The 23,905-nt window shown below is 32.3% G+C and overlaps 1 protein-coding gene across 1 annotated transcript in view; it reads left to right on the top strand.

Annotated features, from left to right (window-relative positions):
* ZNHIT6 (zinc finger, HIT-type containing 6) overlaps positions 1-23,687 on the top strand; it is a 36,710-nt gene extending 13,023 nt beyond the window's left edge. The window contains exons 6-10 of the mRNA XM_004679177.2: positions 7,289-7,357; positions 10,981-11,061; positions 12,426-12,503; positions 18,967-19,091; positions 22,879-23,687. Coding sequence (XP_004679234.1) covers positions 7,289-7,357; positions 10,981-11,061; positions 12,426-12,503; positions 18,967-19,091; positions 22,879-22,919 — 394 coding nt within the window. The 3' untranslated portion in view covers positions 22,920-23,687. The remainder of the gene's footprint in view (positions 1-7,288; positions 7,358-10,980; positions 11,062-12,425; positions 12,504-18,966; positions 19,092-22,878) is intronic.
* The last annotated feature ends 218 nt before the right edge of the window (positions 23,688-23,905 follow it).

Here is a 23,905-nt window from a genome sequence, read left to right as displayed (position 1 = left end):
ATGCATTATGAAAAAGTTAGCATTTCTTCTACCTCTCCACTCAATACCTAAAGTGTTTCCCAGTTTTGGAACAAAAAACACCTAGCCATTTCCATATGTCCCCATACCCCATGTTGGTACTTCTATATGAGAAATGCTTTAAGGGCAGTTCTTTGAAACAAAGTATTTTTCATTTTAATCTTTGCCTACTACATCCATTTCTTAAGGTACTGTCTATTAAAAGTTAATACCACATACTTAACCTGTTTACTGTATTATATAGTGGTAACACTAATTTTTAAAAAAACAAATGCAATAATAACTGGATTCTCCCCAGTTCTAGAAATTTTAACCAATACTAAGTAACTACACAGATCTGTTCTTTCCAAGAACACTTTAAATGGTACTAATCCTAATAAAATAGATGGACTAGTTTTATGACAAATAGTTATATTTATTTTTAAGACTTGAAATTTTGTTCTCAAATACACTTTAAAAGATAAAATGCCTATAACCAAAGGATTATGTAGAATCTTGTACATTTGGTTTTTTCGTTGAAAGGTTTCAACATTTGGTATTAGATTTTATAACTGATAGAACAAAATGCCTTTTCCTGAAATTTTATCAGGTAATTATTTGCTGTGTCTAAATGTTATAACAGCTAATAATCTGTAGATTAGTCTGCCCTTTTCCCCCCTGTTATTTATAAATGAAAGATGAAACCTAAAAAGAAGAAACTTTAATCCCTTGTATGAGGATGCTTTATGTCATTTGAAATAAAATACCCAATTTAGACCAGTGTGAGGTTTAATATAAAGGGTATACTGACTCTTATAACTCTGTCTAGAAACAGGATGAACTTTCAAGTTAGTAGATACAGTGACTCAATTTATATCAACAAGGGTTCACTTTCTTGTCAGTTTTACCTTGATGTCAATTGACTCCTCATGGTCAGAGGTTGCTTGTGGTTATGGTTTAGGTTACAGTAAGTGCCCAGCAATACTAAAGAGGAAATCTGAAATTTACCATTATATGGGCCTTTAGTTCGTCTGCCCAATTCTGATCCATTGTGTCTAGGTGAATATAGGGTGTTGATATCTGAAGTAAGTGCATACTATGATCCATTCATCAAAGTATGGGTATGGATTAGGAAGGAGGATGGTAGTTAAGAGATTGCAAGACAGTCATAAGGTCTACCTCTTAAAATAGATTGCAACATATGGTGGCAAATATTTAAAATGAAAAGTAGTTAAGATATACTTGAATTAACAGAACAAAAAATAAATGGTTTTTTATAGCTTCCAGTTCTGTAAAGTATAGAAAAGTAGAGTTAATGTATATTGTTTGACTTCAAATCACAGTTCAACTAATTTCCAGCTGAATAATGACCTTGGAGGAGGAAAACTTTCTTGTATTTACCTCAGTGTCTCAAAGAATTCCATAATAGAATGCATAGAATTATAAAAATTAAATGAATTAATATGTATAAAACATTTAGAATAGCATCTGGCATATAAAAAGCATCTAGTCAATTATTATTATTTGCTAGTGCCCTCGGGTAAGGGATCCACTGGTAGTTTCTATAACCTATAGAATTTCCTCAATTAGTGGTGTAGTAAGTATTCTGAAGATCAGACATGTGAAAGTCTGACATTAGCTTAGCTCATAGAACCACCTGTTTTTAAAAAGCAACAGTAAAAAAATATGATGTATATTTGAAGTGATATTTCAATGTGCTTCTTATAAATAGTAGAAAAGTACTTCCCCTCACTATCTGTATGCAAAAGCTGAAAAATTAATGCCCTAACTGCACTGTAGAAGCATGTATTAGGGTATTAAGGAGGAACATAATGGATCTCCCTCTAAAACCTTCATTTCATTCATCTTTTGAAACTTTTGTCATTGGTGCATTAAACCATGGAATAAAATCCATAATGTGTTTCGAACATTCAGGCCCTGTTATAGCCAGATATTAATACATATGTCCAATTTCAACTGTAGCCACTACATGCAGTATAAGTAGAGCTTGGTTATGAACTCATGACAAAATATTCTCAGCTACTGGCCCTGTCAGTATTTCCATTCTAAGTCTCATAATTCGGGCCATTGAATTCAATGCAGAATTATAATAGTGGTAATAATAGTAACTAACATTTCTGAATTTATATTCTGAATTTTTGGCCTGTATTTACTCATTGAATCCTATGGTACATTGATAAATTACATTGTTGTCCCTGTTTCACTGGTGAGAAGCCTGAGATCTAGGGATATTTACATCTTTAGCTCAAGATCATGTTAAGTAATAAATTGAGTCTGATTCAGATTCCATATAATCTCTCTGGCTTTCAGTATATTGACTATTTTGCTATATTCAGTGTCAGTAAAAAAAAAAGTCCACCTTCATATAAAGTGATATGAAAAGTTATCAGTGATATGAAAGGAAAAAAGCAGTGCCTGGAGTTGGGGGTTGATTCTACCCTAAAAAGAAGTGCTCTTCCCTTCATATTCTTTGTGTTCCACAGACCTTGCAAGCCCTCAGAAATGTGCTTTAGGTAAATGTTGGTTTGCCACGGATGATGTAGAACTCAGAATTGTCTTTTCTTTTTTAAGAAAAACATTCTAGCTGATTTAAATACATATTAGAAATTACAGTTTTTAGAATTCATGCTCTATATGTAGCTCTTCATTGTAGCCTATGTCTTAAAGGAGACAGATTTGAAGTTGTTAAATTGTTTTAAAAGATTAAAATTACTCCTGTCCTTGCTGCGACTGCCGTATTGTACCTCCCCATGAAAAATATTTTCTGTCTGCTGGTTATAAAAAAATAACAGACAGTTCTGTCTGTTTTTTTTTTAATTAAATCATATAAAGTAAGAATTAATTCCTTTTATAATGTCAAAAAGTAATCATAGTTTATTAAGATCTGGCATGCACACTTTATACATGGAAATACACATGTGACTGTATGTTACCATCATTCAAACTGCACATTTTCTGCCTCAGTGCATATAATTTTACCTCATTTTTAAGTTCATCATATAGATTTACCATGATTTATTTAATCTCCTTTCAGATGACTATCATTTAAATGGTTCTTTTTTTTTTTTTTCTGCTATAATGTTTGGTACATTGGACAATGGGTATTTTGTTTCTGTGCCACTGCTTGTCTGATTATTTCCTTGGGATAATTTCCTCAGAATAAAAATGTTGAGGCAAAAATACGATTTTTTTCAACTATGGGTTTTATTTATAACTTTTATTATATTAAACCATCAGAAACTTGTATAAGTTTATACTATTAACAAATAAAAATGTTAAGGCAAAAATACGATTTTTTTCAACTATGGGTTTTATTTATAACTTTTATTATATTAAACCATCAGAAACTTGTATAAGTTTATACTATTAACAATTTTTTTGCATGCTTCTCTAGCATTTCTTATTTTAAAAACCTCTTTGCAAGCCTTATAGGTAAAAGTATTTCATTTCTATTTACTTTTCTTTAGTTATAAATGACTTGACCATCTCATATATCAAGAGAGGAGTGCCATTTAAAAGGATCTGATTTTCTCCTTTAGAATTATGGTAGTGCTCCAGATATAAATATTAGCATTTTTTAATCATGAACTCAAAAGAATGATTGAGTTATTTGGATATAAAAGTTCCTTCCCCACCAAATGTGTGTCTTCATCCACATTATTACTTTCTTGAAACCTTAGGAGAGAATGATCTGTAACCATTTTTAGTAAGCAAGGATTGTTAAATAAGTGTCCTGTATTAAATATAAAATATTTCTTTTCCTTATTACTGTTCTCCTCATTTACGTTTACCATTCGTGTCTCACATTTTTCTTTTTCGTTATCACTTCTCAAGGAGCTTTGAGACATCTATCCCCTACCCCCACCATAATATTTTAGATACCAAGGATATACAGTATATCTGGATTTGTATAGGGCCACAACTCAAATAATACTAAGACTTTGCATGCAAGACTTTGCTGTTTGTTTTACCTTCCTGTGAACTGGTGTTTGCCTCCTTTGAGCTGATACTACCTCCATTGGAAGGGGGGAGGGAGGGAGAGAGGAGACAGAGAGAGAAAGAGAGAGAGAGAGATGCCACCTTTGGCATGGTAAATATGTCAAGAGCATGATGACATTATTGTTGAAGGCATTTTCATTAATTCAGGGAATAATAGTCCTAAAGCACTAGGAGTAATGATAAAGATTCAAATCTGTATCCTAATAATTCTTCTCCTAGAGAACATTGCAGTCTCCGGTTGCATTTTTGGTGTCACAAGTTGGGGATGACGGTGTTACTAGGGTTATCTGATGGGAAGATGTTTGGGATACTGTTAATATCCTGTAACCACAAGCTAATCCCCCCCGCCCAAACCAAAAAAGATTTAGTTGATCGAAAAGATTAGTAATACCAAGGTCAAGAACCCCTGCTCTACCCAAATAACCTGACTTCTGGAATCCATCTTTAGAAAATCATTCAGTGTACAAAACAAAACAAGCATACTCTCTGAAACTTCAGTCACTTTGTTTCTTTCCAGACTTCTTTACAAAGACCTATAAATAAAGATATAAAATTACTCAGGCATTCTCACAAATAATGTTGTTGGCCTTTGTTGTATTTCTTAAAGTGGGATACATATCATTGAATGTAATTATGAAATTCTTTATTTTTTGAGTCTTAGGAAGACATTTGATTGCCACATGAGGACTACATGACTTTTAGTAACACTAAATAATTGGAAACAGCTTTTGAGATAATTTACTCACCCATTTTAGGAACTCTATTCAACATTCTTTAGTCTCTCTTTGTCCATTCTACAATTTAAATCTTTTATTCTGAATTACTGTTCTCAAATGCCTTTTATACCACCATAATGCAGAAAAGTACAGGTAGGTTCCAATAAAGTTAGCTTTTAATTCTGCATAATAGTAGATAGTAGCCCCACCCTGCATATTAGTAAATAATAGCCCCACCCTGGGGATACTGTGTTTTTTCATTAAGTGTGATTTAATAGAAGAACAAATGGTAAAAAAATTTGAGGCAGTCACAGTGTACATCACACATGCACAGTTGAATAAACACTTGCAGCTGATATTGAAACATAGAGAATGGATAAATAAATTTGATCAGTCTTCATACAATAGAATACTGTATAATGTGAAATTAACATATAGGTATTATCATAAATAGGTCTCTGAATCTCATGTAAGTGAAAAAACAAGGCATAGGATACTTGAGTGTGGTGATATTGCAGCAGATGTTAATATCACTCAAAATACTATGTTGCTTGTAAATCCGTGTGTATTTTTTTTAAATTATAAAACTGTGGATGGTAAGATACATACTCAGTCTCTGGATTACAGTTACCTTTGGTTTAGGGGTAGAAATTAGAGCAAGAACCAGTGTAACAGATGTCACTCTTATCAGTAACCTTTTTTGTTTTACTTAGGAAAAAAATATATGGTAGTATGCAAGTTAGTAAAAGCTGAGTGTGGATGTATTGAGTATATTTTTTTCTTGTTTGTTTTTGAATATTGAGAGATCACATTTTAAAATAATCTTTAAATAATAATAATCTAATAATAATCTTTTGAAATTTGTTCATGTTTGAACTAAAACCAAAAGATTTTTGTAAGTCATAATTTAACAATGTATATATAGTAAAACAGTACTGAATGCCTTGATAAAACCATAATTAGTTAACTGTGGCAAATAAAGTTACTTGTGAGGACTTTTCTCCTTGGTTTTGGAATGTTAAGTACTTTCTGAAGGTATTCAGCGTCCACTGAGTGTTAAAAAAGGTGAATGGTTCTTGAAATTACTCAAGCAGTGATTGGGGTGATTGAGTATGGTTTACAGTTCCACAAGATAACAAGTTTGTAATCTTTTTCTCCCTCTAATTTAACATGGAAAAACAAGTATTTTTAAATGAAGTAATTTATCCAATAAAATTTTAAAATTCATTTTAACTTGCTTAAGAAGAAATGTGTTATTTCTTTAGACCCTTGATAGTAGTATTATGTATACTATACCTGCTTCACAGATAACAAATATTGCCAGGTGTTTCATTTTGAAAAAAATATTTAAAGTCAGTAACTGTCGCATTTACATTCAAGTTTTAATTGAAGTTAAACATTGCATTATTACAATGCATTATAAAATCACAAGTTTCAGGTGTACCTCTTTAAAAATAAACGTCTGTAAGCTATATTACTTTTCCTCTGAAATTTTAAAAGCTCTTATTTCAACTAACAACGAATGCTTTCAACTTTGTTCTGCCAAGATAATACTAAACTTTTAACATGGTTGTTTCTTGTAAAAGTGGCACTATCAACATGAAGATAATGACGCATATTTTTCTCTTACTTGTGCCCAAATGGCTGTTCAAAAAAAAAAAAAATTCCCTCTGCTTATCCTGATAAGAATTTTTGCTTGATTTATATTGATTATCTTCCAACAAAAAAATAACTAAATCCTATAAATTTTGTTGGAAGGTATTCAAATAGACTTAAAATTATTAGCTTGGAGTTGCTGCTGGATATTAACTTGCCAAATGGTTGCTAGAAATTTTTTCTAAGTAAGGAAAACATGTATAAAACCATCATGTTTGAAGACATTTAAATTTCTGTAATGGATTGAATATTTTAGCATTAAATATTTTTTAAAAGGAATATTTAGCTCACCAAGTTTAGAAGTGTTAAATAGAACATGGTCATTTTTCTATAGTTAGATTAAGTAAATTATTACTGTTGATAACTGTATCAAAACAAAGTTTAAACCTAAAAGCAAAGGGACTCTCTTAGAGTACATTTTGCTTAGCAACCAACTTGTTGTCTACTGTTTTGCTACTGAATACACATACTCATGGCTCAGAGTGTATTTGTAGCCAGCTGGTCTCAACTGGACAATACTTCATTCACCTAATTTTCAGACTAGTCAGGCGAAGGAATCAGCTCATTGTTAGTCATGAGGAAATCTATTTGTAAACTTCAAGTAGTAGCACATGGATCTCAAAAGAGCCTGAACTATAAGAAAATGCCTTCTGATTTGGCCTTATGAAACCCTTGGAACTCAGAACTGCTTTCCTTGATTTTTCTTCCTCTTAAAAATCCTTAAGTATATTTTAAAAACTTAGCCTCCAGAGTCATAAGAGAAAAATAGCTCTTAGTAGAAAAGTTGTTAAATTATAAGAATACTTACAAAATTACTGTCTTAAAATGAAAATTAAGAAAGTTTCATGTGTTCACATTTTTATCTACTTTGATCCTCACATGATTATTTTCTCTCTTAGAAAACAGCAGTTTTGTTGGCATGTGAAGCTTCAATTTCCTCAGAGTCAAGCTGTGTACATAGAAAAAAGGTATAATAACATCACCACTGTCTACTAAGAACTAATTTGTTTTTATTATGTCTCAGTGTTTATAGTAAATTGTCAAATGTGCTATCTGTGAAAGTAAAATTGGTAACAAAGTTGTCTATTTGTATAGTGAAATGCTCACTACCACTGAAAATGAATGAAATATATGCAGCAAACATGGATGAGTCTTAGAAATAACATTGAGTGAAAAACAAAATAAGGATGAATTCATGGAGTAGTATTCATCCTTATTTGATGTGAAAAGAAAATAGAAAAATTAAACTATTTTAGGAATACTACAGAGGTGGGACTATAGAGATAGAACTTAGAAACTCAAAAATCAAAATATTAGATACTTCAGAAGGGAGAGAATGATCAAGGAGATGCAAGAAAATTCCAAAGGGCTGAAATCTTTCTACTCAAGATAAATGGTTATATAGGAAATGAAAAATATCCAAAATTATTCTCTGCAAAGATTACTACTAACATCATACATAGTGTGTCCCACAGGGGAAAAACATTTCAGACATGTGTATAGGTATACTCATAATTGAAGTTAATGTGCATGAATATTTTTTTAATTCTACTTTTTTTCATATTGAATATTTTTAATTGTCATTCATAATTTTCACTGGTTGTGTACTATTTGATTCCCAGGGTTAGGAAACCTGTGAAGTCGCTTTTAATTTTTCTTGTTTAGTGGTTACATTTCTGCTCATTCATATGGTCCACTCACCCTCCACCAAACCATCTGTGCCAACACCCCATTTGTCTCCTTTCTCCTTCCCTCTCTACCCACCATTCCCACTGGTAACCATTAAATTATTTCAGCCAAGATGTATTTTTCCTATATTTTGCCTATGTATGTTTTTTGGTTATTTGTATTCTACAAATGAGTTGAAACCATATTTATATTCTACAGATATTCTACCAGTGTAGAATATCTGGCTTATTTTCTGATTTACTTCATTGAACACAATTACCTTAAGCTTCATCCATTTTGTCCTCAAAACCACCATTTCATCTTTTATAACAGCTCTGAACCATTCTGTTGAGTATATATTCCACAGTTTGTTTATCCATTTTTCTGCTGGAGGGCTGTTAGATTGGTCCTGTGAGTTGGCATTTGTGGACAGTGCTGCTATAAACTTAGATGTTTACAAACCGTTAACATTGGAATGTTCAAAATTTTAAGATAAATACCTAATGGCAGTATTGCTGGATCATACAGAATTTCCACTTATATTTTTTTAAGAAACCTCCATGCCATTTTCCAGAGATTGTACCAGCTTGCATTCCCACCAGTAATGGATGTGTTCCTTTTTCACTACATCCTCGTCAATGTTTATTTCCATTCTTTTTAACATGGACAGTTATTACAGAGATGAGGTGATAGGTACCTCACTGTGGTTTGATTTATGTTTTCCTTGTAATAAATGATGTTGAACAATTTTTCATTTGTCTATAAACTGTGCATATTTTATAGCAAAGTAAAAAGATTAGCCCATGTTTTCATTGAAGTGCCTCCTTTTTTTTTAAAGATTTATTTATTCATACAGAACTGGGGTACAAGCCAGAGGTGTAGGGGCGGTGAGAAGCTTCACCAGACAGAGTGGGGAGCAGAACAGGCAGACTGACGAAGTACACTGCTGAGGGGAACAGTGGGCTGGTCAGGAGAGGTGCCACACCATGTGGTCACCTCCAGGGCAGGGATTGAACTCGCACTGAAGTGATTGCATCCAACTTGGAGTGCTGCGTCCTAACCCGTTGCACTAAAAGGGAGAGCCCAAGTTGTCTTTTAATGAAGAACTTTGTTTTAATTGAGATAACAGTGGCTTACATTATTGTTGGTGGCTGGAAGTATAGTATCGACCCTCAGGAATTGCCACCATAGTGTGCTTGCCACCATATGTCACCCATAGTTTGATGACGCATCCATTGTGTTCACTTTTCTCTTCTCAATCCTTCTGCCCTCTGTATACTTAAGTTCAGTAGTCAGTTCTCAAGGGTTAATTTTTTATGTATGTATTATATATATATATATATATACACACACACACCAGTGTTCATTTTTGTACAGTGTTCGCTTTCTCCTCTCAGTGTGGCCCCATAGAATTCCCACCACCAATTCACCCATGCACCATCATGCATAGCCCCTGTGCTCTTCCCTCCCACTTTGATCCCTCTTCCTACCTCTCCTCTGCAGAATTTCTCTGATTTATAATTGGCTATTAATTTTGTGTGTGGGGGGGGTTATTTACTATTATTTTTCCCCTTGATCCCTTATTTAGTTCCCCTATATTCCTCCTATAAGTAAGACCATCCAATATTTTTCTTTTTCCTTCTGATTTATTTCACTGAGCATAATCCCTTCTAGCTCCAACCATATTGCTGCAAATGGCATTAGTTTATCTTTTTTGATTACTGAATAGTATTCCATTGTGTATATATACCACATCTCCTTGGTCCAGTCATCTATTTTTGGGCATCGGGGTTATTTCTGTTATCTTACCTACCATAAATAGTTCTGTAATAAACATATAGGTGTAGCTATCCTTTTGAATTAATATTTTTGTGTCCTTTAGCTAGATTCCTAGGAGTAGAATTGCTGAGTCATATGGTAGCTCCATTTTTAGTAGTTTGAGGAACCTCCACACAACTTTCCATAGTGGTAGGGCCAGTCTGTATTCCCACCAGCAATGTAGGAGAGTTCTCACGGGTTAATTTTTAAGTTTTCCTTTTGACCCTTAGCTTTGTTTCTCTATATTCCACATATAAGTGATACTATAGTGTATTTGTCTTGTCTTTTTTACTTATTTCACTAACATTATCCCTATGAGCTCCATTGTGTTGCTGCAATGGCGAGTTTATCTTTTTAAAGTTACATACCAAAGATAGTGAAAAGATTTTATGGATAAGGGTATATAGCACAGTAGTATGAATATATATAAATGATTTGAGGAGAGTTCATAGTTCAGAGCAGTGTCTTAAATTTGTTTCCACAAAACCCAGGGGGATTGCAACTGAGATGGAAAAATGCACAAGAATATGTAAAAATAAATTATAAAATTTTTTTTTTTAAAAATTGTTTCCACAACCTTATTTTCTATAATAATGTGTTATACATACATACATACATACATACAGGGACATTGGAAAACATAAAATGCTCAGTTTTCAGAGAAAGTACTATCAATTTGTAACCTGGTCTTAAGATTTAGAATGAATAAATTTGAATGTGCATTGAAGTTAGTGTCTGAAACTTTTTTTCAAATTTTCTTATTTCTATTAACTTTCAAATATATTTCATCTTGACTTCTTTCATGTTTGAACACAGGTGTGTGTTAAAAGAGCTTCATATTTTATAATTGATTTATAGGGAGCTTCTCAAAATATTGTTTGTTTAAGAGTTTATTAAGTGTGTCCAAGAAGTTTTCTGAACTTTTTTCATGAGTAATTTTTGCTTAAAAGGATGTTATATTTTCCAAGAGTAAAATAAAAGTTCTGTGTTCAGTTATTTAAACAAAAAACCACAAGATTTAATAATGCTAAAGTAACACCTTTAGTCAAAAATTATAAATAATATTTTGTTTCTTTTTTGTTTGTTTGTTTTCTTTGTTGGAAAGAGTACCAGATGACAAAACAATCAATGAAATCTTAAGACCATACATTGATCCTGAAAAGTCTGATCCTGTAATTCGTCAAAGGTATGTTTCAAAAATCTTATAACTTTTTGAAATTATTTTAAAATTTTAGCTATTTTTAACATTTATGTTTATTTTGTAAAGTTCTAACTTTATTTTAAAATGTGTTGGTACTCTTTCTGTCAATGTTTAATCAAGGCATTATCAGAGATGATGTTTGGGATAGTAGTAACAACATAGCTAATACTCATTCTTTACTGTGTTCCTGGTAACATTTGAAACAGATAATAATAAATGCATTAATTCGTTGCATCCTAGTAATACCTCATTAACACACATAATTGCTGTTATACTCGTTGATTGGGTAGGAAAGCTGAGCCTTAAAGTAGTTAGAAGAGTGCATTTAGCACTAAGCAAAGAAGCTGGAATTTAAATCCAGGTAGCCTGGAGTCCCTTTCTGCAGTCTTGACCTTTAAACTGCCTTTTAAAGAACTGAGGATTCAGAGGAACTGAAAATTAAATGTTTCCAAGTGTTAAAGACAGAAAATCTTGATCAGCCAAATTTTTTTTTAAAAATGAAAGTAAGATACATTGTGCCTCCTGTTCCAAAATACAATGTAAACAAAAGTGGTTAACATAGCATAGTGGAAAGATTCAGGGTATATATGTTAGAGTAGCTAGCCATGTCCTTTATTAGCTGTATGTTCAGGAGCAAGTTGCTTAACTTCCAGACCTTAATTTTTTTTTCCGTCAGTAAAATGAGAATGAGAATGAAGATATCTACTAAGTAGGGTTGTTATGAAGCTTAAAAGAAATAGCATATAAAGTTCCTAGTACAGGACCTAGCTTATAGGTCAAACAAAGGAAACTATCACTTAGAGTGTTTATCAGTAACCCTGGACAGGAACCCAGTTGACTTCCTCTTCTCTAGATGGTACCTCTGTGTGGAATATGCATGCTTAATTTGGTTCCAGAGGAACCTGGTGTTGAAACAATTTAAAACTGGTTAGACTTTAAAATGTCTGATCCCCTTCTAGTTAAATTTCATCCACTTTTGAAGAAAGTTTAGTGCCAAACTAAACCAGATCCATGTCACATCTTAAGCAGTGTCTTTGGGACAATTACAATAGTTGAATTTCTTTTCTTCTCATAATCTAGTTTTTATCATTCATGCTGCATTTGGCAGTAAGACAAAATACATATCACTAAATTGGATACAAACAAAATAGCAGGATTAGTGCTTTTTTAAATTTAAGATGTTTCATTAAACAGAACAGAAAGATTGCTTTAAAAAATTCAAATCCTTGATTCCTTTAGCCTTGGATGGATAAAATTTTAAGTATTACTAAACTGCTCCTAAATGTTTAGTTTTCCATAGAAACTATCTTAAAATACACTAAAAATCAACATTGGCATTTTTATTTCAGGTTGAAAGTCTACGTTCGCTCTCAGACTGGGGTCCAAATTTTAATGAAAGTTGAACATACACAGCAAAATTTAGTAAGGTAAATTGCTTCTTTATTTCTTTAAAAGTTTTCAAATTTTGTGATATAATTAAGTAACTTGACAATCTTAAGTAACTAGTTATTATAATAATTATCTGCCTATCAGCAAAGCCTAGGCTTTTAAAGATAGTTTTCAAATTAAAATTCTAAACTAGTCATAGGATATAAATTCAACTGAAAAAAGTCATCCTGGTTAGAATATTATAAATTATATCATGTACATGTAAAAGATTTCTAAGTCCTATTTCAAATTATTTCAAGAAATAGCCTCTGCAATTTATGTCTAGTGTAGCTTTTTGTCTTTAGCAATACAAAAATTGGGGTCAAAAGTTGACTTGCATATATAATAGTGAATGATTACAATTCAGGTCCAGGAATTTTGAATTTAAAATTATAAATTTAGCTACACTGTTTATTTTTGACTAATAATAGTATCATTTTATGTCAATTTTGTCAGAAACTCTTAACTGAAGTAACTTTTGTCCTGAGACTAAGTTAGAGGAAAGTATATCCTCAATACATAGTTATCCTAATTTCTTCAAAATTTCATAGTTTTATAAGTATTTTATAAGCATGAACAATGAAATTAGATACTGTAGGGATATATTTAAAAACAGATTTTTAGTGGCTTTTTTAGTTAAAGATTTTTACACATAATATAGTCACAGATAGGGTAAGATGAATAAATTTGTATTTGTAATTTAATTGTAATTATGTTATTATAGAAAAGTAGACTTAAAAAGCATCTAAAATTAGCTTAGAAGATGTTGGGTTTATAATTTTAGATAAGCATGCTAAAAAGAAGGATTTTATTATTTTCTGGAAAATGTTTAAATGCAGAAACATTGTTTCCTGTGGGCTGTTTGATTTTTAAATGTATCCTATGATTTTTGGCATTCCAGTAACTTCAGAATAAAATCTTTTTACCAAATACTTGATGTTGCTAGTTTCCACTGATTTTGTTTGCCATGTTTTGTATAGGACAATTGTCTCTTGAAATACCTGATTAACTAAACTTTAATATTTCCCAGGTTTTAGCTTTTATATACAACTTATTTTCAGATTTAGGTGATCACAGAATACATGTCCAACACTATGGAATTTGCTACTGATTTTATTTGAGAGCTACTTTTCCAGAATATACAGGGTTTAAACGTATGTCTTCTTATAGAAGCTAATATGTCTGCCGTAAATTTCTTTACTTATTGAGAGAATACTTGATGAATACCCACTATTGTCCAGGTATTGTTCTGGATATTAGAGTGCGCAATAAGTAAAACCATAGAACTCATATAAGCTTGCTTGTTTTAGCGAAGCCACAACTGCCCTTTTGCAACAGTATTTCTTACCAGTTTATCACAGAAAGTAAATGAGCAGTTTTGAAGTGAGAAACATGAGTTGTAATGCCAGACACTGTCAGAGCATAGCTATTGTACTGCTGGTCACTGAGGTGATCGCTGACTGAACAATTTAGAAACTCCCAGCTTGGATACTATCCATTCACTTATAATTTTCAAATCTATTAACTTTTAGACCTGTATCTTACTTTTATCAATAGGATCATCTGTTTTCATGAAGAAGTTCAGATACTGTTTCTGTTCTTTACATTTGCTTTGCTGCTTTGATGTTTATATATAGCCTGTTTTTGATAAAGATGTGACTTAAGCTGTTGTGGAATGATTCTTCTGAATTTATTTTAAAACCATAAACTAAGTACATCTAATATTTTAGGCATATAAATAAACAATGGGGTTAATACAGGAATGAATACAGTTCTGTTGTAGTGGGGAAAACAGACATGAACAAAGATGACTGATTCCTGGAATTTTCTGAGAAATGATAATAAGGTCTGGAGAGGCTTAGAACAAGTTGAGTTTCCAGTAGAAATATAGTCCTTTTGGAACATTATTTTCAAAATAATAACTTCTCTATACTAATCCATAATTTTCAGGATCCCTTCAGAGAGAAATTGTATTACATTCCAGAGTAATATCCTTCCAGAATACATCATTTATGAAGAAATAGACTGTCCTATTTTACTTTAAGAGTTTCCAGGTTTTGTAGTCTAAAACATTCACCATTACAAACACTAAGTGGTTTAAATATGTTTTACTATATTACTGCATCTCAAAACTAACCTAAATTATAAGGTTCCAAAATAAGCTTTTTGTTTTTATCCAAAAACCTACATCAAAATAGATTTTCTGTATCTGTCAAAAAAATAGTGTTTAACTTTGGTATAGACCTTGGAAAGTTCTCAAGCCTGTTTTCTCATCAGAAAGTGAGGATCAAGAGAGAAATGACTGTGATATGTTCTTTGCAATGTAGCCATGTGGTCACCTCTGGGGCAGGCGGGAATCGAACTCATGCGGAAGAGGCTTTAGCTTCTTAGTACTGTGCTTTAACCCGCTGCGCCACCAGGGAGGGCCTCAGTATTCCTTTTAATCCTGAAACCTAGAATAAAAAGAATTGTAATTTTTGAGAATATAGATTAAGTGCTACTTTTGGCAGATAAGTATCCAAACTTGAATCCTAGGTCTGAAAGGATCTTGGTGAGCTCTTCGTCCAGTGACCTTATATGATAGTAGAAAATATTTTGGCTGGTGGAGAACAGTCAAACTTAAGTTCAATATTTTCAGGAGATTACAGGGGAGACAATCTCAATAGTATCAGTAATCAGGAAACAGAGTAATTTGTGACATTTTAAAAATCTATCTACCTTTAGTTATGGAGAGGTTTTTTTTATATATATCCTAATTTGCTAATAAAATAGAGAAAGAAGTTCAAGAATTTGACTAGTATCTTTGGAAACTAATAACAGAGCCAAGATTAAGAGTATAATCTTAAAAAACAACATTTTTATTTTTATAATGTCAGTCACTATAACACCTGTTGATGATTTTGAGCCATGTTGTCCCTTTAATGCCCCCTGGGATAATGACCCCTGGGAAGCTGCCTAATCAGGGTTAGCTAGTAAGCTTGTGAGAGTAAACAAGTGAAATAGCAGTAAGAAATGTCTCGAGAAGGTCCCTGAGAATAAAAGAAAAGACATATGTCAGTATCTTGATCCTTCCCAACTAAAGTAGTTTGTTTTCTGGTAGCAGAGCCATTTCTACTGATGGGAAACAACAGATTTCATGAAAATTTCAAAAAGATACAGGTGTCTCTTAGGATTCAGTGACTTAATGGCTTGCAAAGGGGCTAAAGCACTCTACAATTAGCCTCAAGATACTTTGAACTTCTTGGAAGAAAATGTGATCTAAGATAATAGTTTGAAGGTTGCATTAAAAGTTGTAAGACTGGGCCCTCCCTGGTGGCGCAGTGGGTTAAAGCACAGCACTGAGAATCTAAAGCCACTTGTGCATCATTAAAGACAAATACTTGTTTCAGTGCTTTCGTGTCACTCTATTACTAAAGACATTCAGTACTTTGTCATGAAGTAAAGTTTCTGTAAGAGTTTGTTAATTGTTTCAGGTAGATGTAAACTTAAATTTTTATGGCTTATAAAGTAGCTAACAGTTTTCTATAAAACATAGAACCTCAGAGATTATATTGTCATTTCCATTTTTAAGCATGGAAATGAGGGAATAGAAAAGTTAAATAAGTTGTCCAATATCACAGATCAGTGATGGAGGCAGGACTTTCACTCAAAATGTTTATTCTAAACCCAAGCAACCATTAGTCATTACTTCATTTAACCAAAATCCATAAATAAAACATTATCCTAAATATATATGATAGTCTTTCTTTATAAACAGTTTATATAATTTACATTTTAGTCACTACTAGATGTTATTGCTAGACTGAGTAACCTCTAATAATTGAAAAATATGAGGAATTTTAATTTCAACTAAAAGATGATTTAGGGAAGTCTTAACTATTTAACAGACCAGAAATCTGAGACGTATGCCATGAATAGGAATTTGCAACATTTTAGGATAAACACTAAATAAAATTCAGTACTAATCAAAAGCACACAACCTTCCAGATTTTCATTGTATTTGAATAAAATGCTTTAAAAATAGTTCATCGTAAATTTTTATAAATCTCTGCATCCTAAATGCTTTGTATAGTGCCAATTCAGCATGTACATTGGGACCTTATTTTTATTATTAAATAAGGATGATTATAATTTTAAAATTAAAATAGCTTTTTACTTACTACATGGTAATTTTTAAGTATCTCTAAATATTCATCTACTAGGAACATATTATATACTGTGTCAAAGATAATATTAGCCTGTTTGCCATGAGAGTTGTGAATTTTTTTAAATTGCTTTTGCTTTAGAAATACAGTAAACCAAATAAAGATTCAATATTATAAAAAGAAATAAAATACCAAAAACATTGAGTATATACTGAAAATTATTTACTAAAATTGAAATAGAAAAAATATTCCCATATCAGAAAATGTCTCTAAATGTGCCTTATGATTCAGTTACAATGTACAGAAGATAAAGTTACTTACAAGTATTTGTAGGATAGTTCACAAAAAGTCCTTATTTGACATTTCATTTTGACTTTTATTTAGTTCCATCCATTTTATATTTTTGTAAGTTAATCTTGTATTTGGGTTTCTAATTTAATCTCATTTTTTTCTCTTTTGTATAGTTACTGCTAACTTTTTAGAAATACTGCTTATTTCAAAGAGAAATAATGTTTGAAAGATGTGAAGCATTTAATCCTTGAATGCTGGAATCACTTTTAAAGTATTGTAAGCACATCTGTATTACATTACACAAGGGAAAAAGAATGTATGCATTCTATGGTCTGTGGGCACTTAGGGTGGCTGGTTTAGGAAAACTGAGTGTTTTGCCTTTCAAGTTTCTTTTCAACATAAAAAACATTCTGTGATTCTAAAATGAAGGATTTAATCCCAGTGGTGGGGTGTGGTCAGGCAAACATAAGAAAAACCTTAGTTTTACAGTTGTTTTCTCACTTGTCACCTACTTCTTAAAAAGAAGTCAGTTTTTATACCAGGCTTGGCTTTGCATTCTCTTAAACACTTACGTTTTCCAGCACTTGATAATTATTGCATGAAACAAACTTAGAAAACAGAGAAATCACTATACTAGGAATTCTGTACCATGAGTTCTTAGTAATTGTACTGTATATGTCAATGAGCTCCAAGTTCTAGGACAAATAATTTGTTATTAATTAAGAAATATCAAAATTTGGTTTGCTCGTAAAACAAAATGACAGCAGATTCAAATGTATCCTGATGATAATCTCATTCTTGATCACTTGTATTCCATTGTGCTTCTTTCAGTGGGAGGGGAAAAGATAGTTAAAACTCTAGGTCCTGGAACATGTATTTTCCATGTGAATATCATCTGTCAAGGGTAGATGTGGAGGAAAATGTTGGAAATCTGTACTACATTGGAGGACGTGGTTTCACCTTTTTCTTTGAAATTATTTTATAGTGATATGACAATACATGTGCAATGCCTGGTGAGCTACCTGAAACCCCACCCCACTTCTGTCATGGAAAGGGAGATCTTTAAATGAGTAGATCTTTAATAAAGTCTTTTTAAGTAGTGACTTGAAAATTTTATATGTTAAGGAATATTATATCTAATTACCAGTAGCATAGTTGACACCTCTGTCATGATGCTATGACTCATAAAACTTAAATTTTATGCTTTTGCCTCATTCAGAAACCTAAACTTGATTTCTTTAAATTTCAACAAAGGAACAACACATTTAATTTTGTGGCAGTATACATTTCTGGAACCCGTCTATAATTAGAATCAACATTTTACAAAAATATGGCCCTCCCCGGTGATGAAACAGGTTAAAGCGCAGCACTGTGTGTGAAACTAGCCTCAGCCACGTCAGCACTCGTTCAATCCCCAGCCAGGGAGCTGACCCACATGGTGCAGCAGATCACTCCTCATCAGTGTACTTAGTCTGCCTATTCTGCTCCCCACTCTATCTCTGGTAAATCCTCTCATAGCCCCTGTACCTCTGCCTGTACCTCAGCTCGGTATGCATAAATAAATAAATTCTTTAAAAAAAAAAAAACCACTTTACAAAAATATTTTTGAGCTAGTCATTTCACCTCCATACTACTAAAAGTTATTTTTCATAGGGTAGTTTATGTTTTTTAGGGCTCAAATTAAATATATTTGAAGAATTTGAACTTTTAGCTGGCCATTGTTTTTATCCAAGAAAAATTTTAATCTTTGTTTCTTTACATGAAAATGACTTGTTCTAGAGTTCCCTGATGCCAGCTTTTGCTTATTTGCTTTTAATTTACTTTTTGAACCACTATAATAATAATTCCTTCACCTGATTTTCTTAAAGATATTAAAATTAAAATATTATGAGGAAATGACTACTAAATTAGTGCTGTAAGTGTTTAAAATGTTTTTAATGTAAGCAGTTCTCTGATATATTTCATTTATGAATAGTTTACATATTAAAGGTCTTTTATTAATTTTGTTGTTTTTTTTAATCATAAGATATTATGAATTGGATCCTTGCAAAAGTCTCCTTGACAATTTGAGGAACAAAGTGATCATTGAGTATCCGACGTTACATGTGGTATTAAAAGAATTCAGTAGTGACATGAAAGTCCTTCACCAAGGTAAGTATAAATTTCTATCTGTAATGATTAGAATAACTCTAGTGAAACTGAAACAATTTTATGACTGTCACTATTTCTTACATATTTTTTCACTGAATTTACTCTATAGCTCCAGTTAACACTGTGAAGCACCACATATAAATTTTTAATATCAATTTAAAATGAATCCAGTGGATTGCCTGACTATAGAAGGACATTCTTTGCTTTATTCAAATTCTGTATTTCTTTGTTTGCTTTATTCTATTAAGGAACAATTTGTCCATGATCAGATAAATTTACTCCCTAATTAGAACTCATTCTTCAGAGATTCCAAAAATGAGAGATTACAGAGCATTCTTAGAATCATACCATATCTAAAGGAATACTGTTTCAAGGATCATGATGTTTAAAACGTACAGTACATTCAGAGTAAGGCAGTGCAATTGCCTTGACCCTTACCTCCTTTTCTAAAACTCATTTTATTTTTCTTTAATTTTGTTTCTTTGACTATATTCTTTGGCTTTCTAGTGATTCTTTAAATGTAGTTATTTTTCCCTCTTTGAGTAATAGAAGTATTAGAAATGAAGAAGTGTAAAAAGTGACCTTCCATATTTATAGCTGATTTCAATTAAGCTAGTTGTGTTTCTAAATGCCAATTGTACCAAATAAATAAAATTTAGAAATCACTTTTCAAAAGGGAGAGAGGTTACTTATATTAATTCAAAACCATTAGATACCACTTAAAATGAGAATTAATATCTACTAATCATACTTCCTTTTAACAGAATCCAGAGGACCATAGAATCATTGAATTTTTCAAGTATATATATTTTTTAATTTAAAATAATGTATTATGGTAACATTGGTTTATATCTGTTTATGTGATTTAGAGTTACAGGCCCACACCCTTCAGGTATGTGTTACCACACCACACTCACAACCAGCACCCATAGTCCTCCCTTCTTTGCTCTCAAATGTGTGGTTCTGGCTTTATTGTTCTGCCAGCATTGCAGGCTGAAACAAGCAGTAACCTTTGTTGTAAGGTGTCCTCTGTACACATAAGTAAAAGCTTCTTTTTCTTAGTGAAAAGCCATATAAATTTTTTTCAAAGTGCTCAAAATTTTATCAGTTACACAATTTGAAACTGGATTTTTAATTAGCAAACTTGAAGTTTCTAATAACTTCATATGGGGAGCCTCTGAGTCTTTCTAAATTTTTTCTTGACTGTACTTTTTACAATTTGAGAGCATCCAGTTTTTTCACTTAAATCAGAAATGATCACTTTTACTTTTTCTAAAGCTGTATAAAGCCTTACTGGTTTTCCCTTAATATTATTCACATAACTCTCACTAAATGTTGGTTTCAGGGAAAGTTGTTTAGTAATGTGGGTTACTAGCCAGGGCAAACATCGTCTGTGCAAATAAACACAGCATACACAGCTCCTCTTTCACCTTGTTTAGGAATGCACATTGAAGTCAGGCTTCCTGTAAAGACACAGGCGGTGTGGGAAAGTCTACTTTTGTAGTGTATTTGAATCTTATTAAGTAAAATTTGCTGGTTTTTTGGTGGCTATATGGTGATTAATAGAACAAAAAAGTGACTTCAACTTTCCATACAGAGGCTCATTTAGAGCTGCTATAGTAGAGAAATAAAGAGGTTCTGGCGAGACTTAAAGGCCATGCAGTGTTGTCAGTCATGAAGATACACCTCTTAAAAATAACATCATGTCTTCTATATGTGCATTTCTCCGTGTAAGCACTTCAACATGTCTTTTTCTTTGGACATTCTGCAGGATGATTGATCCCTTAATGCATGGGAAGAGTTACATAAGTACAGTACTTTTTTTTTTCCTTTAAAGCCTTGAAATTCTTTCTCCCTGGAAACAAAAATATTGCATTTGATTTTGAGTTCACAGCTTAAATTGTCTGTCTTCTCCTTTGGGGAGTGAAAATGTATTCCTGGGCTAGAATTGAATTGGTTTCACATTTGGTAGTGGTTTAAATATTATGATTACAGGTTAATAAAAGTATTTTCTTAACAGAAATTAACCTATATTGATGGGCAATCAGCAAATTTTATTTGTTTGATTATTTTGTGCTTTTTAAGAAAAATTAAGTTAAATAGCTGGTTAGATTGAAGAGGTAGACCACTGGCTGCCCGTTCACTTAGTATCTATTCAGTGATGAGGCTCAAATTGGTGTCACTTGCCTCACAGGTCTTTGTTTGCCAAAGTTAACTAGCAAAATTAAGTAACTTTATAAAAGTAGGCTACTTTTCAAGTCTAAGGAATAAAGAACTTTTTTTCTTTAAAAAAACAAATGTAGTCAACTTCATTAAACAAAGATAAGAAGAAAGATTTCCTAAACTGAAATGCCATGCATTACAAAGCCCCATTAATTTAAAAATATCAAATTATATTTCTTGATTGTTCTAATATAATTCAAAATTAGAAAATATCTTTGCCTCTTGAGAAGAAATCTAATCCCAAATTGATTACTTGAATTAGTGAAATGCCTGGCAGAGCAGCTACGCACATATTATTCTCTTGTTGGGCCAATAAATCTTGTCATTCACTTTCCCTTCCTCTTTGACTGTGCTTATGTGGTGGAATGGGGCATGGAAAGGGTACTGGATCTGAGGCACAGGAACATGCATATAGAGTTTACAATGTAGATTTTAGCTATATAATTAGCTATTATAGTAGATTTTGCATAAAGTACAGAAAAAGCAACTAACTTGGAATATCATAAAAAACATTTGAGTGACTCTGCTAGAGTTTATAATGTTCCACAAGAATTAAGAGCATATCTTGGATGGAACCTGTTTGACTACCTTACTCAAAATGAAGATTCAGTAAACACTAGTTTGGTTGCTATACAATCTTAAATGTAGGAGCTATTTGCTTTGGCAGTTGGAATGTGAGGCAATGCAGGTGTATGTTTCTGGCTTTAGTTTTTATTAGCTATGGACCCTTGAACATTCATTCTGCCTCTCTGAACTTTATTTTCTTTATCTATACAGTGGAGATAAATGGCTATAAGCCTTAAGCAAAACAATCTATATTTTACACTTAATAATTTTTAGGTTAGTTTTATATATTATTTCCTTTCACTATATAATGAAATAAATAGGACAATTACTCTGGTTCCCATTTTGCAGATTAAAATAAAAAGCAAAGACCTAAAAGATGGAATGTTTTGTAATTACATCAGTTTCAGCAAAATGGTACATACATTGGGGAGTAGGGGAGAGGAAACGTCCAGTTTCTGTACTCCAGGAACTCTGTTTAGTAATGGATTATAATCTTGCTTACTCAAGACAACTTCTTTAAAAGAAAGCCATTTCTGCTGGGTCTTCTGTACTGTGAAAGGAAGAAGATGGCGATTAACTAGTCCGTCAGCCCACATTCACTCAAATATACTGACTTACAATTTTAAGTTTAAAAAAATTATGGAAAAATTTATTCCAGCCAAACTTGGCTAGCCTGTGTGATAACAGTCATCTGTTCAGTGGTGCAAGTACAGGATCATAACCACACTGTAGTGACCATACCCAAGTCTTCCACAGAGTCAAGAAGGATGTTACCTCAAAAAATATAATTGCCACTCTTAGACATCATTTCTCTATTTATTGTGGCTGCAATTGTATATGCCTGCTGCCTAGGACATGAGATGGTTTGTCTGTACTAATGAGCAGTACTATTGGTATGCCTCAGAAGGGAGGAAAAAAGAGGGAAAAACAGAACAGGCTAAATGAAAACAGTATAAACACTTGACTGTGTGTTTACTCTTTTTTTTTTTTTTTTCAGTGAAAAGTGAATCTACCAAGAACACTGGCAATGAAGATTGAACACTTCTTCTGGGGGAAGAATGCAAAATTCCCAGACTGTTGCAGAAGACTATGTGTTGATTAGCTATTGGATAATAGGGTTGTTGTCAGCAGTGGCTGGAATTTTTTGTTTCTCCGAAAAGTAATTAAACAAACTAAGGATTCTTGTGTTTGTTTGGCTTTATGGAAAAGATATTTCTAACCCCTTGATTGTAAGGCCCTTCATATTAACGATCATTTGCATTAACAATTCATATTAATAAACCCCCACCTTTTTTTTAAATGATTGGCATGGTACTTATTTTAATTAGGCCTTGGTTTTCAATATGCTTAATTTTATAGGCTGACAACTTTGTTTTGATGCAAGAACAAGGATACCTGCATCAGCCACAAAATTGGACATTCTCTTTAGTGGAACTTCACTAAACAGAAAGACTGGAGTAACTCATCTAGCTGTCAGGTATCCCCATTCTAGTCTTTATAATTGACCTGTGGCTTCCTTCTTAAGACAGCTTAATGGGTCTTTTTATACTTGCATAACACCTAGTACAATATCTTATGTGTAAAGGCTGATTAACTACTGTTTCTTATATCCACTATAGAAAATCAGTGGATCTACACTGTTGCTTGAACCATCACTATATACAAATTTGGCTCTGCTTATTCACAAGCTATCTCATGAATTCTGAGCCTTTCATGCAGTTCCTGCTCCACTCTTGTCATTACCACACAGGGATATTATGATGAGCAGTTCTATGCTGAGTTTTGAAACATCTAGCAATAACTAAGTTGAAGATATGCTGAGTTTTGAAACATCTAGCAATAACTAAGTTGAAGAGACTTGGAACTCTAATGGAATGTATATGTATATTTATGTTTATACATGACTTAATGTATACCTTATGGCAGCTCTGTATACATTATGATTTCACATGTTGAAATTAAGTGTTCCTAGTTTTATTGGACTTTATATGGTTATGAAATTGCAATGTGACTATAAAAGTGAT

Source organism: Condylura cristata, unplaced genomic scaffold (assembly GCF_000260355.1).
Source record: "Condylura cristata isolate star-nosed mole 26May11 unplaced genomic scaffold, ConCri1.0 scaffold00008, whole genome shotgun sequence".
Taxonomy (NCBI): domain Eukaryota; kingdom Metazoa; phylum Chordata; class Mammalia; order Eulipotyphla; family Talpidae; genus Condylura; species Condylura cristata.
Note: the sequence above shows the minus strand (reverse complement) of the source record. Positions and strands in the feature narration are given on the sequence as shown.